The sequence below is a fragment of the Glycine soja genome, chromosome 8 (assembly GCF_004193775.1).
Source record: "Glycine soja cultivar W05 chromosome 8, ASM419377v2, whole genome shotgun sequence".
Classification (NCBI taxonomy): Eukaryota; Viridiplantae; Streptophyta; class Magnoliopsida; order Fabales; family Fabaceae; genus Glycine; species Glycine soja.
The window spans coordinates 19,572,907-19,590,544 of NC_041009.1; the positions used below are offsets into that span (position 1 = coordinate 19,572,907).

Genomic DNA, 17,638 nt, shown 5'->3' on the forward strand with positions numbered 1-17,638 from the left:
GACCAATGATTTGTTTTTGAGAGAATATGTCACTTAGGTTCTGATGGAAAATTCTGAAGATTTTCATAGACACGTCACATATTTATAGGCCCTTGGTGGCTTTTCAAAAACTTTTGAAGAGATGTGACTTTTCAGAATATTTTTCAAAAATTCTCTCACTGGTAATCGATTACAATTTCTTGGTAATGGATTATACAATTATGTTTTGAAGGGTCATTGACTTTTCAAAATTAACTTCTGAAGTTTCGCCACTGGTAATCGATTACATACAAGTGGTAATTGATTACAACATTTAAAATTCAAATTTCAAAAGAGAAACTTCTTTTTGAAAAAGATTTTATATAATCTGTCTCTAGTAATCAATTACAATGCCTGGTAATCGATTACAACATTTAAAATTCAAATTTCAAAAGAGAAAACTTCTTTTTGAAAAAGCCTTTATGTAATCTGTCTCTGGTAAATTGGTTACAATGTCTGATAATCGATTACCAGTGAAAAAATACTTATTTTAGCACTGATAAAACATTTTTAAAACTCTTTATCATCACCTGAAAAATCATGTTTTCTTAGGACAAACCTTTTTAACCAATAAAAGATTCTTTAAACAAAAACAAACTAGGTCTTATCTTTTTCTTGATCTTGAATTTTGACTTGAAGTAATCTTGTGTTGCTTACATCTTGGCATCATCAAAACCTTCATACACATATATTCACACAAAGATCCATTTATGGGTTAAAGCAAGCTTCTAGAAGTTGTAATCTTCATTTTGATGAGATTGTGAGATAGTTTGGATTCATCAAGAATGAAGATGAGCTTTATGTTTATAAGAAGGTTAGTAGAAGTACAATCATTTTTGTGGTTTTGTATGTGGATGACATACTACTCATCGAAAATGACATCTTGACACTATAACATGTTAAGACATGGCCGGGGAGTTTTTTCTCAATGAAATACTAACGTGAAACATCCTATGTTTTAGGAATTAGAATTTATAGAGATAGATCGCTGAGACTACTTGTCCTTAGTCGCAGTACATATATTGACATAGTTCTTTGATGCTTTACTATGCATGATTCAATATAGGATCTATCATGCATGCAATGATGTATACTTGACCAAACATCTCATATGCTTTGAGCATGATGAGAATATACCAATCTAATCTTGGTGAAGGTCACCAGACCGATGTCAAAATATTCTAAAGTACTTGCAAAGGACTAAGGTTTCATTCTAAACATATGGAGTTGAGGAAGAACTTGTTGTAAAGACTTACACTAATGCTAGCTTCCAAACTAATACAGATGATTCCCATTCACAATTAGGGTTTGTCTTTTGGCTGAATGGTGACGTTGTAAGTTGGAAGAGTTCCAAACAAGGGACAACCGTCGATTCTATTACAAAGAATAAGTATATAGTTGCCTTTGGTGCAAGCTGAGGAGGATATTTGGATAAAAAAGATCATTGTTGAACTTGGATTCATTTTTGGCATCGTAGACCCAATTAACCTCTATTTTAATATAAACGGAGTAATCACGTAAGATAAGGAACCCAGATCTCACCAACGATCCAAATCCATATACTTAGATGCTTTCATCTCATTCGAGAAATATGCAGAGATCCAACATCAGATAATGTTGTTGAATCACTTATGGAGTACCTTACTTAGTAAAAACATAATGCTCACACTAGACTGATGGGTATCAGGCTTATGCTTGATTAGCACTAGTGTTAGTGGGAGATTGTTGGAGTTAACCCTATTGGCAAATCCATTTCATACTATATTTGTATCATGGTTTTGGTTTATATATTTTACATACATGAGACACGCCAATTATTATGTTATTAGTTCTATAGCATAATAATGTCCTTAGAATAAGAGATTCGTTTGATGGCAAATTAAGTGGGACTTGATTGTGAGATTCATTGAACGACAAAACATTGTTTTAAAAGTATCCATAATCAAGTACTATTATATAATAGGGTGAGAATAATGCATTGAGGCTATTGTGTGAGTAGACAAAAGACCATGTCTCACAAGTCATTGATATGAGATATCAAGTTGGCACATAGGTATAAATGTTAGGAGTAATATTTATATTGGATAGACCTAATATGAGAAGGTTTCATAATAGTTATGTAAGTGTCATAAGGGAAGTGATTATAATGTCACAAGAAGGAGGTTGAATTGTGACTTTATCAACTTTTCCTAAAATTTTAATCTTTTTGAACTTTTACTCAAGATTACCTTGGTGTTCAGAAACACTTGACATAAAGGTTTAAGCACTTAGACAACTAAGCTAGCTAAGTGGTTAGACATAATATTCATTGTTAAATGTTTGAGATGATTATGTGAACCTAATGTCAATGCACATTTGCTCAAGTTCAGAAGAACTTTACTTAAATAAAAGCATTTCTTAAAAATATTGTTATAATGAAAAAATTAGTTTATGTTAGACAAGTGACCTCAGTATCTTAAGAAGGGGGTTGAATTAAGATACAAAACTTTTCCCTAATTAAAATTTTAACTCTCTTTTGGATTAACAATGCACCCTTAATATGAATTACTCAAAGAACAATTCAAAATAAACTTCTTTAAAGCAAAAGATAAACTGCAATAAATAAAAGAAGTTTAAGGGAAGAGAGAATGCAAACTCAGTTTTTATACTGGTTCGGTCACACCATGTGCCTACATCCAATCCCCAAGCAACCCGCTTGAGATTTCCACTATCTTGTAAAAATCCTTTTACAAAGTCTGAAGCATACAGGGACACCCTTCCCTAGTGTTCACAAATCCTTACAACTTAAGAGACCCACAGTTTCTTGAACAATAATCTCTTGAGTAAGAAGAAGATAATTTCTCTCTTGAAGAGAAGAGTATTACAATATGAAGATCACACAAGAATCCTTATTGATTTTGCAAGTGTTTGGCCAAGGCTTGTTTTGAGAGGATAAAACACTTTGGTTCAGAAAAACTCTAAGGAAATTCAAACCCCAAGTCACCTATTTATAGGCCTTTGATGGCCATTTAATTTTTTTTTTGAATAGTTGTAACTTTTGGGAGTTATTTTTAAAATTTCCTTACTTGTAATTGATTACATAAATGTGGTAATCGATTACATAGTTAGTTCTGAAGAGTTATGACTCTTCAGACTTGAAATTTGAAATTTTTGTGTCTAGTAATCGATTACACAACTGTTGTAATCAATTACAGGCTTTTTAAAATTTAAATTCAAATTTCTAAAAGCTATTACAAACAATTTTAACTTCTGGTAATCAATTACATCCATTGTGTAATCGATTACACAGTTTAAAATTCAAATTCAAAATTTGTAAAACTGTTTTAGAAAGCATTTAGCTACTGGTAATTGATTACCAGAGAGAAAAACATCTTATTTTGAAAACATAGTTTTACTAAAAAGATTTGTAAGATATTTTTCTCAGCCAAACCTGTGCAGCATCATCTAAGAAATTCTTTTTAAGATCCTATGGACTAAGTTGATGTTCTTCTTGAATTTCTTGATTCTTGACTTGGATCAAACTTGAGAAGCACTTATCTTTGACATCATCAAAACTTCATATTATATATGCTTCTACAGTATATGTTATGTAGATGCAATACTTAGAATGTTGTGGTCAGAAAGCTATTGTTTAGAATGTTGTTTCAAGTTTTTCATGCACAAAAATGCTTTCATGTTTTATGAAAGCAATTCATACTTTTATGCATATAATTGATCTGGTTTAAAACATATTTCAATATCACAAACATGATTTAGTATAGATATGTCATTGTATAAAACAATTATGCTTGTAAAGAAAACCTTCTTATGTATGCATTTTGATGAAAGTCATTATAATGCTTTGAACATTCTGATGCAAACACAATACATATGATAACAAATAACATAATGTAAAGAGGAAGGAAAGAGAGGATTCAACGTAGAGATTTTTATATTGGTTCACCCTAACCTTGGGTTACGTCTAGTCCTTACTTTTCAAGATGAGATTTTTCACAAATACTACGAACATGTTGGACCAGCCAACTACTGAATTTTTACAACTTCCAGCATCCTTGATGGACTTTCCTTGCCAACCCTCTGCTAGACTTTCCTTGCCAGCCACCTGTTGGACTTTCAACATCTCCTCACCACACCTGGTCTTGGCTAGGAGATTACACACTCAACCACGACAACCACTAAGTCATGACAGAGACAAACCAAGTATTATTTACCTTTTCAAGTGGGCTTAACCCACAAAGTAATTCAATTCCTGGAAGGGAAGACATCTCACCATAGAACCACCACGATTCTTGGTAGGAAACCTTTCCCTCTCACTAGATGTCCCTCTCCTTAAAACTTTCTTCACTCTTGAGAAGAAATCCATCTCAACCATAACACTACAATTGGCCTTAGGAAAGACAATACAAGTATTTTCCTTTACTTCTTAAGGTTACACTCTTAGAGACTCTCTCTAAGCTATCCACATTCCATGGGTTCTCCTTATCACTTCTCTCACAACCAAATTTAACCCACATGGTTAATTTGGGATACGTATAGATTACAAACTAGGAGAATGAATTTGAGGAGTTTTTACAACTTTACAACACTCATTGGGGGTGAATCTTCTTTGGAGCTCCAAGCTTTATGCACTCCTGATACAACCATTCTGAGCCCATAACACATCTGGAGTGGGGAAAGGAGATGTATCTTATTTATACACAGTGTAAGTTGTCTTCTACCTTTTATCTCTTGTATTGTAGTTTTCTTTTGTCTTTTTATAGGCCTCACATGTCAAACTAGTTGTTATCTAGCTGTTATGATAGCTATGTGACTTCTTTTTGAAGTAGATAGACTGCTTTTAACTTTACAGTTGTCAACTCCTTTATGATAAGTTCATTTTGATGATAAATTTCTGAGCATTTTTTTTATGGTCTCTTAGAAATACATTGTGATGTTGCTAAGGAAGGACCTATTCTAATGTAGGTTCCATTTGATGATGATAAGATGATATGACAATGTAGATAACTCAGTTCCATCAATTCAAACACTTAATCACATGATAGATCATTTTGAAGTAGCATACTTCAACATAGGTAACATGTGAAGGTTGTTGTTGTGTTAGTGTTTTGTCCTTGGTTCATAATTCACAAAGTCTCTTTAGTTTTCCTTGTGATGTTGCACACCAGATCTTCTCAAGGACATTCACGACTTTTTCCTTATGCATCTTCCAATGTAGTTAGCATTCACTTTTTGTTGTGTCCTTAGTTGTATACCAACATATGGAAAGTGAGATGCTTTCAACCTCAGTATTTTGATGCGTCCTCTATATGGGTGACAAAATATGGAAGATATGTTGTTGTCTTTAAGGTGCATTTTGAACCATTATGAATTTCATTCTAAATTTTAGTTTTTAGAGTCAAGTTCTTCATCATTCTGATGTTGGATACTCATTGTAGTCTTTCATAAATCTCTTGTATAAGGCCTTCTTGATGTCTTTGCAACATTGTAAGGCTAAGATCTTTAAAGGGAAACACTGATTGTATCACACAAATGAGCTTCATTCAATCTTCTGAAGCTTCTTACTTGAAAGTACAATTGAGACATCTATTCTGAGCTTGTTTGAACTCATCAGAACACTTGTTATGTTTTGCACTTTATAGATATGTTGGCTTGCATAACTTTCTTGCATGTGATGTTATGCTTTGAGAGAGTTCTTTGATGTATATGGAGAGCCACTGAATGTTCTTTTTATAGGAAGACTTTGATGAGATGGCTTGACAAACTTGTATTCCAAATATTTTGGTGTGAGCTTGTTGTAGCATGTTATGTTTTTTACTATTTTTTTTATTTCTTTGACCATTTGAATGGCCAAACTGGATTTTGATGTCTTCATGAGAGTTGTAGAGAATTCTACCCTTGACATTCAAGCACTTGTCTCATGTCATTTAGACCACTACAACATAAGCAATCTTTAAAGCATTGCAGTTGGGTTATATTGTGAGGACATAATGACATCTTTATCTTGATAATCAATTTCCTCCAAGATACAAGCCATATTAGATTAGTACTTATTTAGTTTTAAGAGTATTTGTCAAGGGAGTTTTTTGCCATACTGATAAACAAAAAATTAGTAAATAGCTTATAGATTAAAATCAGTATAGAGAGAGAAGAAGAAGATGATGATGTACAATGGTTTTTATGCTTATTCACCCCAATTTTAGGCTACGTCAAGTCCTCATCCTTCAAAATGAGATTTCACTAACATAACCAGACACTATTGGACCAGCAAACCATTGAATTTCAATAACTGGCCAGTAACCCTATTGGACTTCACACCTAGCCACAACTAGACCAGCTACAACACTAGCTACACCTTTTGCCAGTCAGTTGCTGAACTTTCAACAACAAAAGGTCTATGTGTTTTGACTACACACACACACATATATTTCTCTTCACAAGAGGGTTTCCACTCAGGAAATTACAATATCACACTTCTATCGTAGATCTATCATAGTTTACAAGCTTTTATATAAGTGGGTCACTCTCTAAAAAAAGGGTTGAAGAAACAATGATAGTTTTTTCAGATAGAAGTCTTAGCTCAAGTTTTTCACTTGGAAGGCTTCAACTTAACTTCATGATGTTCCTTGATAACCTCTTAAAGCTCCAAAGAAGACCGTTGAAGTAGAGCTCACTCAATTGACAAACTTCTGGAGGAAGTAGACAAAGATGACAATTGTCATGTCATGACAACTAGCAGGGTCATTCTAAGGAACCTTTCTAATGAGCATTTTGATGTAGCACCAAAATGACGATTATGATGTTAGCTTAGAAAGGATCCATACTTGAAGTAGATTTTTTTTATGAAGTTCAACTGTTATGTCTTTCTGAAGTAGCACAACTTCATCAATCATAACACATTTTCACAACACAAAGCATTTTGAAGTACATTGCGTTATAAGATCAAAGTGAAGGTACAATTGTTGTGTTAGTGTTCTGTCCAAGTTTAGACTGCATAGTATCTTCAGTTTTCATTTATAATGTTCCATATCAAGTCTTCTCATGGACGGATTCAACTTTCAACTTGATTGCATCTTGTAATGCAATTAGCAGTCACTTTCTAATGCACCCTTAGTGTGTGTGGAAACATATGGAAAGTGAGATGTTGTCCTTAAGGTGCACAGGAAAACCATTCTTAACTTCATTCTAAAGTCCAAACTTCAAAATCAAGATCTTCATCATTCAGATGTAGACTTCGTTCTAATGTTGGATGCGCTCTTTGTAGACTTTGATATGTCTTCTATGTAAGGCCTTGTGGTCTTGTACTTTTGCCAAAAAAATAGGTACTCGGCGGGAAGTATTCTTCATCATGCAAATAGGTCTCAAGAGATCTTTTGAGTTTCCAATTCTTGACAGATGTTTTGAGACAACCTTTTTTAGCATCTCAGAATGCACAAACATATTTGCTTCTTAAGTTTAACATTGAGACACTTGAGCATAATGTTAGTCATCACATAAAACTCATCATCCTTACAATTTGTATTTCTAATGGTTTGTCATAATTAAAACTAGGGATATGGATTCAATAGGGGTGAACCAATATAAAAATCCCATATGCACCTTCTTCTCCCTCTTTCCTTTTTACTTGATTTTTGCATCTTCATTTCATAACTTGTTTTTGACAACAAAGATTCATAACATTGTTTTTAAAGGAACTTGCAACTAAGTGTTTTCTTTCTAAACCTTTTTCACTAAGTAATGGTCTTAAAACTTGGTTTTGAGCTGGTATAATTTTTTCCCCAAAAACTATTAAGTTTTCATTTTGAGCTCATAACTTGTACTTTTTAGTTAACTTCAGAACAATCAGTTTTTACAAAAAAAAAAAAAAATCCTTGAAAACACAATTTAACCACCCTTCTTGTGTTGTTTTTGTTACTTCATGCTTTTGGCCAAAACAAGTTGTTGGAGGTTGAGTGGCGTGGAAAGGGAGAGTTTTTTTGGAAGACTTATATGAAAGGGAAAAAAAGGGATGGTGTGTACTTTTCTCGACAAAGAATTAAATTGAGCAAGAAAGAGATAAGGGGAAATGTGTTTTACATGGTAGTTTGGAAGGAAAAAAATGTGAAGTGGGTGTCTTTTCTTTTTTCTAGAAGAGAATTATCAATTATATGAGATGATGAAAGAGATAATGAAAAGGATGAGGATAATGTGTTTAGTGGGGGTAGTCTCAACATAAAAAATGAGAAGGAAAGTTTAAAAGTATAAAAGGGAAGTAGAAATAACAATAGTCTTTATAGGGCTCAAAAGTCAACTTGAAATTTTTTATCAAAGATGTTTGGTCTCATGATCAATTTTTAAAGTTAAATAGAATTATTAATTTTTCTAAGATATTGGTGAAAACTAAAAAAAAAAATAGTGTATCCAATGATATTCTTACTTGAGGTGTTAGCTTTGATTTTTGCCTATGACAATGAAACACCTAAACAATGTTTCTTTATAAGAATTTTTGTAAAGATTAGAATGCGTATTTGCATTAGAGATGAATGGTTGGATATATATATATATATATATATATATATTTTGATGGTATTGATTTAAAAATCATATAACATTATTAAAGTATGAAAATGCATAAAGAATTATTATTATAATTTGTAAAAAATTAAGTATTTTATATTTCTTTTGCTATCACATTATATATTGTTATAAAAACATTTTTTTTAAATATTATAAGTTATTTCTTCTTCTCAATAAGAAAATTTTGTAGACTTATCGCTATATATCATTTACTTTTATGTTATTTCAGCCTTATCAAAAAGTCAGTTAGATTCATATATCTTAGATCTCAATCTACTCGGAACATACTTAATGAATTTATATATATTAGAACCTATTTAAAGAATCAATGATCTTATCAACCATCATTAGCACAAGTGGCATTAGCACAAGTGGCAGTGATTTAGATTCTAAATTACTTTTAAATATAAAATAAATTATATTAAAAGAAAAATATTTAATTTATGTATATTCCAAATATCCTAAAAAATTAATCACCGTTTGATGAAAATTACTTTATACTGATATAATCATAAAGAAAAATCAATGGTGTTTCCAACAACTCATTTTGACTCAATTTATTAACTTAATCCTTACTCGAGTAAGACTACACAATTTTGCAAGCCCTGTTCCATATTGATAAGCTGATTCTGTTCATTGCAAAAACATTAGGCGCTGGCGGTGCGATGGGCGCCGATTTCAAGGGAAAAAGAGACCCATTTTCATTTGTGTGGGAGAACAAGAGTGATGGAAGTGGTGGAAAGTGTTGAGACGCAAAGCACAAAGTCCTCATCCCAGGATTTTATTATTGATATATATTATCATAGACCCATCAATGCAAAATGAGAAATTTAGTTTACCGGAATCACCTTCTATTACCGGTCATTAGTGGTCTCCACTGTCCACTCTTCAATATTTATCCAACTATGTCTATACCACATTATCTCCTTGCCATTACCATAAAGTCCACTCTTTAGTACAAGTCATCATAACTGTGTTAGCCAAGAAATGAAGCAATAGCAGTGAGAATCTAATTCTTTTTTTTTTTTTTTCTCTTCTTCCGTCCTTGTTTTCCACTATTTTATTTCTATTTTATAGTCCCCAATACGTACTCTTTTCACCTTTTTCATTTTTTAATTTTGTTTATATATATATATGGGTGTGTTCAATTTTTGCGATCCCTCCCTAGTTGAATGAAGCTGCGATGGGAAACTCGCATGCTAAAAAGCGTGACACTCAATTTTCCAGAAACGTTGTTAAAGGGAGAGTTCCCTCTCCAAAAGACAAAACCTTATCATCATTACAGTCACCATCATCACCATCACAATCACCATCACCGTCGCTAGAACCACCACGAGAACCACCACCACCGGTTATGTTTTTTAATACGGGTTCGGGAAAACTATCTGCCAAAGAGAAATATGCTCTAATTCCTGATAACTTCACTACCCTTGAACAGGTTTGTTCAGCTTACTCTTCCTCTTTTTTTATTTAATTTTTTTAATTAATTCATATAGATTCAAATTATCTGGTTGTTTGTTCATGTGTTCAACATCTTGCTGCTTAACAACCCAAAAAAAATAAAAATAAAAAATGAAAAAAAAAATAAAAACTTGCTGCTTCTCTCGGAATTGGTTAGTTCTCTTTGTGAATTTTCTTAAATGGAATTTTGGGATAGACTTTGAAGCGTGAATTAGGCTCAAATTGCGGCGTTGACTAAAAAGGTAGATAATAGATATTTTTCTTTCTTTTGTTTGAGTGGGGAGCATGGATGATTGGATGAGCAAAGGAAAAAGTTAGGAGCAGATTATCTTTCTCAATATCTTGTCTAAAAGTTTGATTGGATTTTTTTTCTCCTAAAATCTCTTCTGTGTTTGATGGAGACTTAAAATGTGCGAAACAAAACTCAGTCAATCTGATTTAATTGAGTGAATTTGATTTTTTTTAATACTATATATTAATTATTATAATAAGAATAGTTAAATTTCAAAATAAAAATATTTTTATAATAAATAATATTATTATAAATATAATATTGTATCATCTTTTAAATAAAAAATATATCATTAGTACATAATTTAAAATAATTACATTTTCAAGAGAACATAAAACACTGATAAGATTGAGATGATCCAAAACATATTTCAAAACCAACCTAAGAAATGTATCAAATAAAATTTCAAAACTTAAACTTATAAAAGATAATCTTATAACATATGTTTAATATATATTTTTTATTAGTTCTAATTTATTAAAAATTATTAAATCTAAAATAAATTTTGTTAGATAAAAGTACAACTCATAAAATTAGGTGAGATCAAACTATATGAATTACAGGACCGTTTACAAATAACTTTTAGATATGTTAAAACATAATTTTCAGTCATTTTGAGAATATAATGTTATATTATAATTATTTATTTGTTGCAACCTATAATGAATTAAAAAAGAAATACACCAATAATAATTTTAATTAGTTAATAATATAATTATTTTACAAAAATTAAAATCTTAAATATAATATGATTATTAAAAAGAACAAAATTTGGTTACAGTTTCATAAATATTTTTAATATTTTTATTTAATTAAATATTAGAATTAAAGTTTCACTTCCTGAACTTATACAGTTATACTTAATGTAAACATTAATTATGCATATTATCATAATGGAATTCCAATTCTAAATTTTTAATTAAAAAACAATAAAAAGATTTAAAAATTATATCTACGTTTTAATTTTTTATTTTAAAAAAATACTATCTTCATTTTTATATAAGACTCTTTTAAGTGATTTACACATTTAAAAAAATAATTAATTTAATTATATGTTTAAAAAGAGAATATTATATTAATTATTAAAATTTAAAATATTATAAGATAATAATAATTAAGACATCAAACTTTTTGAATAGAATCTTATAAAAATGAGGTATTATATTACAACTAAAAGTTTTTTTTCAAAAAGTAGATTAGTCTTAATATGACAGCAGGGGGCACGGCTGTCGAAAACGCGTTTTCTTCATTAAGAGTGTCAATCATAATCTATGAACCGGAATGAAAAGTACTGTTGGCAATTATAATATGAAAATAAAACTACAAATGACAACTAGCATAATAATTGTTTTTTTAGGGGGTTTATTTGTATTTATTTATGGTTACATAATACTGTAATTGTTTAGTTGGAATGATGCTTAAAATTTTAGTCTAAATAAATTGAGTTTTTTTATTTTTTATTTTACAAGAATAAATTATGAGTTTGATGATCATATATTAATAGTATAAAATAATTTTATATTATTATCTGATAAAAAATAATTATGTATATAATTTTAAAATAATTATTATAAAAATTAATAAATTAAATACATGAATCATGCATATCATTTAAAATGATTTAAAATTAAAGTTTGAAAAATGTCATTATGTCTAAGATTTCTTTTAATAATTTCCTAAAAAAACTTTAGTTCCCTCAAATGATAACAAAATACATATTTAAAGATTAAAGTCATGTAAAGTTTAATGTGAATAGTTATATTTATTCAAATGAATAAAGAAGTTTTGGCTTTTTCATTAAATCCAAACAAAAATGGAACTGTGAAAGGACAAATCATAAAAAATTTAATGTGAATAGTTATATTTATTGGTGACTCACGTGCTCACGTGAAAATGTGGGACCTTTTATGTTTTTTTTTTAATTTTATTTTGGTGGGACCACCTCATGACATGCAAAACGTGTGTTGGTCCTAAGCATATATATATATATATATATATATATATATATATATATATATATATTAAATCAGGACCGTTGTTGGTCCTAAGCATATACTTCCTTAATATAAAATTTACATTATGAAAATAATACCTGTAAGAAAGTATTTTTCTACCTGTTTTTGTATAGTCCAGTATATTGTAAATAATACCTGTTTTTTGGACAACATTCTTCAAAAGTGGCAAGAAAAGAAGAAAACTGTTAGTTATATCATCTCCTATGGTGAAAGTTGGAATATTGAATCTTTTAAAAATTTCTTATAACTAAACTGACTTTCCAAATGACATCAAAGATGGTCTTAATTGAACTCATTATGTGACCCATATTTATTCATGAATTTCGGTATGTGACTACCCTAAGCTATTTGTAAGTGTGTCCCTTGAAGATTTTGATGTTTTCTTTACTTACAGGTTACAACTGCCTTGAGGAAGGAAGGTTTAGAATCATCAAATCTTGTCCTTGGAATTGATTTCACAAAAAGCAATGAATGGACTGGTAAGTAGTACATAAAACAAAAATTAACTGAGTAATCCTATGATCCATATCCACTGCAAATAGGATCGATCCAACAGTTAGAGGGACCTAAAATAAATTTAAAGAAAAAAAATACTTTAAAAGAGCTATTTGTTTGGCTTTTTTGCCAACATATATGGTTTTCTAACTTCATAAAAATCAATAGCAAATATTTTTTTTATTGGTGGACCTAAAGCATAGGTTTTAGTTACTTTATCCTTGCACCCGTCTTGTGCAATCCGTATAAAGATGAAATGAACCCATAATTGAGAGCTTATATTGGCATGAAAATGATTTCTGGTTTTACATTAAGTATGTGATTTGGTTATCATTTCCTTTTGAAATGATTGCTTTTTGACTGTTTGCCTACAAAGCCAATGCATCCATGTTGTTATTGAAGGAAGTGTCTCATTCAACAATAAAAGCCTTCATGCTATTGGAAGTACCGCTAACCCCTATGAGAAAGCCATCTCTATTATTGGCAAGACTCTTGCTCCCTTTGATGATGATAACTTGATTCCATGTTTTGGCTTTGGGGATGGTAAGGCCTAATCCTTACAGCTGAAAATGTATCGAAGAAAGTTAGTTTTTCCAATATTAAAATGATTCAACTTCTGTCTCTAAACAGCGACCACTCATGATCAAGAAGTGTTTAGCTTTCACAGTGATCATTCACCTTGCCATGGTTTTGAGGAAGTTTTGGCTTGCTATCAAAAAGTTGTTCCAAATTTGAGACTGTCTGGTAATTTTCATCTTAGCTTATAGTGTTGTTATTTCATTTGTTGAAAAAAAATTGAAGTGTGTACATTGTTTTGGATCAGATACTCATTTATTATTACATATTTTCTTTGTGACACTGTGATAATGATTGCATTTTGCACACTACTATATTATGATTTTTCTTTAAAAAAAAATCTGAGTTAGAAAGGATAACAATCCTCATTTTATTAAATATATGAGGATACTCTAGAAAATTAAATTAAATTTCATTCCTTAAAACATAGATAGCATTTGCTAGACACATTGGAACAAATCATAATATAACACATGAGTTCTATTCTACATTTGGTTCATCTTGAAAACTGAGCATAATAAGACAGGTTAAAAAACTGGTACATTTTAGTTTCGTTAAAAAGTTTTATTTGAACAGTCAACGTACCAACTGCTTGTATAGAATAATCAATCTCACCTCTCTAGAAGCAATGATAATTATTAGTTATATAGAATGAAGCAAGGAATAGAAAATCCATTCCAATTTGTGTTAACAAAAAAAAAAATGCTCATTTTATGAAATAAATCACATAACAAAATCATCATTAATTACCTATATCAAACATAACATTAATAAACTAAAGACTAGAGTCATGGCTGAAGAAATATTTGTATTTTGTTTGAAGGACCAACATCTTATGCTCCTGTGATTGAGGCTGCAATAGACATAGTTGAGAAAAGTCATGGCCAATTCCATGTGTTAGTTATTGTTGCAGATGGCCAGGTACATAATGTTACTTTTGTGTTTGTATGCATGTGATGCGATTCTCATGATTGTATAATTTTGTTCAATTTGAAGGTTACAACAAGTGCTGCATCTGAACATGGAGAACTCAGTCCACAAGAAGCAAGGACAATCAAAGCAATAGTTGATGCAAGGTACATATGGAATATTGATAATTAAAGCAACCCAAGATGCTTATGAGATTAATTGTTTATTGTTATAAAATGAAACTATCTAAAAAAACAAAACAAATTATAAAACATAAAGGAAGTAAGCCTCAACATTAAGAGAAATCTAATCATGATGTTAGTGTTGGAGTGCATCACATTGAAAAAATATGGATAAGTTGAACAATATATAAGTAAGAAGGATCTCCAAACCTAATGACTTTGATTTTTGAGTTGGACGAGGTGATAAATTTACTTATATGGATTGTTTGAGGTCCCATCTATTTATAGAGATCACCCTAATGTTTTACTCCCTCGTATTTTGTAACAGTTAGATTAAAACAAAACATTCAGATTCTTAATCAACCATTAATTTTTGGTTTTCTACTTTTTTGCTTCCAGTTCATATCCCCTTTCTATTATTCTGGTTGGAGTTGGTGATGGACCCTGGGAAGACATGAAGAAGTTTGATGACAAGATACCCGCTCGCGACTTTGACAATTTTCAGGCATGACTACAATAGAAGAAAAATTTGAATGGCATTACCTATTTGCATTCTTTGCTATTTCTTTGTTTGTTATAGTAAAAGCATCTCTTTCTCGTTTTGCAGTTTGTTAACTTCACTGACATAATGACCAAGAAATCAAGCCCCTCAGAAAAAGAAACTGCTTTTGCTCTGGCTGCTCTTATGGAGATACCTTTCCAATATAAAGCAGCCATTGAACTTGAACTACTTGGGTTGGTTCCTTATACACAAGGCTTATGTTTCATTAGATGAAAAGTAAAAGCATATGCAATAAACTTTGTGTCTATTTGGGGGACAAATTTCTTGAAAGCAATGTGGTTTCCTTCAGGTGATTATTTGTTACAATTTTCTGTTTGATGATAATTTTTTTCCTTGCTTTTTTGCCAAAAGTCGTGCAACAGGGAGATCAAATAAAATAGTTCCAAGACCTCCTCCAGCTCCATATTCCCGGCTTGTGCCACCAGCTCGCGTTCTGAGCAATATGCCAACTTTCATGGATGATGAGAGAAACCAAATGGTATATATATATGATTGAAAGTTAGACTGATTCATTATATTCTCCTTTATCACTTCCTAAAAAGTCAAATTGTGTAAAAAGAACAAGTAACTTATTTTGTGGTACACCCTTGTAGTTTGAACACTTTCATAACTTACTCCTTAAACTTTTTTATGTCACTAAACCTATGAATTTTGAGTTAATGTGAAAAAATGTTATAGCCACAATTTTAATTGTGGTTAATAAGGCTAAAACCATAACTAAATTAAGCAAAGTTAATAGAATTTAGCAATTTTACAGAGACTAGGCACTAGAATTGCTCAATTTTATTAGCTTTGCTTAATTTAGTTATGGTTTTAGGCTTATTAACCACAAAATGAGAATTCAGAAACTTAGCAATTATAGGTACTATTACTCTATGATTAGTGCTCTAGTAGAGTTATTGCTGAAACAAGGTTTCCTTTTCTATCGAGTTTGAAGTTGCATAATGACACTATTTCTTGTGTTTTTATCCAACGAAATTTTGTAGGCTTGTGCTATTTGTCTGACCAATAAAAAGGATTTGGCATTTGGATGTGGTCACATGGTGAGCCTCATTAAATTCATGGTCCCTTTCTGTTCTGTTGTTGGATAGTTTATTTTATGATATTTAACTATTTTGGGAATGCAGACTTGTAGAGATTGTGGATCTAGGTTAACCAATTGTCCGATATGCCGTCAGAGGATCACCAATCGTCTTAGGGTGTTTTCTAGCTGATAGCAGAATGGAAAATCATGTACAAAGTAAAATTCAACTAAGGTTCTGTTTGGATGAATTTCTCTTCAAAATTTATGTTTAGATAAACTTTTTCATAACCATTCATAGGAGAGAAAAATAAGAATGTAAAAAGAAAAATTAATTTTTTCCCATAAGTTAAAATCAACTTTTCACTTCAACTTTTAGAGAAGTTAGATGGAAGAACTTCTACAAAAGTTAAAGTGCATAAATTGTTTTTAACTTACTAAAGGAATTCAATTTAGTTCACATTTTTAATTTCTTTTTGTGTAAGAGCTTATGGAATATTTATCTGAACAGGGCTAAGAAGATAAATGTCTTCTGTACATTTGTTGGTGTGGCTTTCAAGAGGGCCCAAGAATGACCATGGTGTTGCATAAAGGTGGTTTCACATTGTAGGGATGATTTAGGAGTTGAGACAATTGTGCATGTATTTGCTAGTTGTTCAATCAGGCCATGTCCCATGTGTTTGAATTTGAAGAATTGTATTTTAACCGCTGCACATTGTACATATTGTTTATATGTACTTATGTTAAAAATTTATGTATGCAGGATATCCATGAACTTATAGATTCTATGATAGGTTGCATTTTGTTTAAACTTAAGAAAATAACTTTTAAATAAACGTTTGTATGTAAGTGTTTTTTAAGAAGAAAATAAAATTTATTTTCTAAAATAAACACAACTGTGTTTTTTTTTTTAAGTAGAAACAATTTAGACAAACAAAAAAAATAAGTGTATTAAAATAAAAACATATTTTAACAAATAAGTTTAATTGAATTTACTCGAACTTACCATCTCTAAGATAGGCGTGTCTTAGAATTCCCTAATGAATTAGAGGACAATTAAGCATATGAAGTTCTAACAAATAGCAAATCCTTAACAGCACATGCTAATTAACCTCTCAACCTAGTGAAGTTTTAACAAATAGCAAATCCTTACCACTCTCTTAGGTATTTGCCACTTTCCCTCTTGATTTTAGAAACCATGACAACCCCCTGATCATTATCAATCACATGCTTGCAGACTCTTGCATACATTGGATTCATTCAATACAAGTCATGTGCTATCATTACTCTCCCCTTCCAAGTTCCAAACCCACCTTTTCCTTAAGGCGGCAAGTATCCTTCAATTCATCCATTCCTCCCAAGATGTTTCCCTTGGGGGAAGTTCAAACCAATTGTTGAAGTGAGGAATTGAATAATTAGTTCAACCAATCTGTTTGACAACTTTATGAGCCTTTTTCTCAAGTAAAGAAATGTACTTTATACGTACTTATAACGTTATCCACAGAATAATATAGTATGTTCAACAAGTTTCAAAATTTAGAAAGTTTCTTGCTT

At 30.8% G+C, this 17,638-nt stretch overlaps 1 protein-coding gene across 5 annotated transcripts; it reads left to right on the forward strand.

Moving 5' to 3' along the window:
• Positions 1-9,436: 9,436 nt before the first annotated feature.
• On the forward strand, positions 9,437-16,895 carry LOC114422613 (E3 ubiquitin-protein ligase RGLG4-like). Of its 5 annotated transcripts, none has more exons than XM_028389062.1 (13): positions 9,437-9,572; positions 9,740-10,009; positions 12,734-12,818; positions 13,237-13,377; positions 13,465-13,578; positions 14,234-14,331; positions 14,407-14,486; positions 14,901-15,006; positions 15,109-15,236; positions 15,415-15,541; positions 16,050-16,106; positions 16,191-16,296; positions 16,596-16,895. In XM_028389062.1, exons 2-12 carry the CDS (start codon positions 9,755-9,757, stop codon positions 16,275-16,277), a joined length of 1,278 nt encoding a protein of 425 aa, XP_028244863.1. In that variant the 5' UTR covers positions 9,437-9,572; positions 9,740-9,754; the 3' UTR covers positions 16,278-16,296; positions 16,596-16,895. The 5 variants fall into 5 exon arrangements, with proteins under 5 accessions (XP_028244863.1, XP_028244862.1, XP_028244861.1 ...); XM_028389061.1 differs by having other exon boundaries at positions 9,438-9,572; positions 16,191-16,303; XM_028389060.1 differs by having other exon boundaries at positions 9,439-9,572; positions 16,191-16,319.
• Positions 16,896-17,638: the final 743 nt, after the last annotated feature.

Bases quoted from the DNA above. Each gene is read 5' to 3' on its own strand.
- LOC114422613 (XM_028389062.1), top strand. From the start codon at position 9,755: ATGGGAAACTCGCATGCTAAAAAGCGTGACACTCAATTTTCCAGAAAC. The intron at 12,819-13,236 runs GTAAGTAGTACA...TTGTTATTGAAG, and splicing joins AAAAAGCAATGAATGGACTG to GAAGTGTCTCATTCAACAAT. The intron at 14,332-14,406 runs GTACATAATGTT...TTCAATTTGAAG, and splicing joins TTATTGTTGCAGATGGCCAG to GTTACAACAAGTGCTGCATC.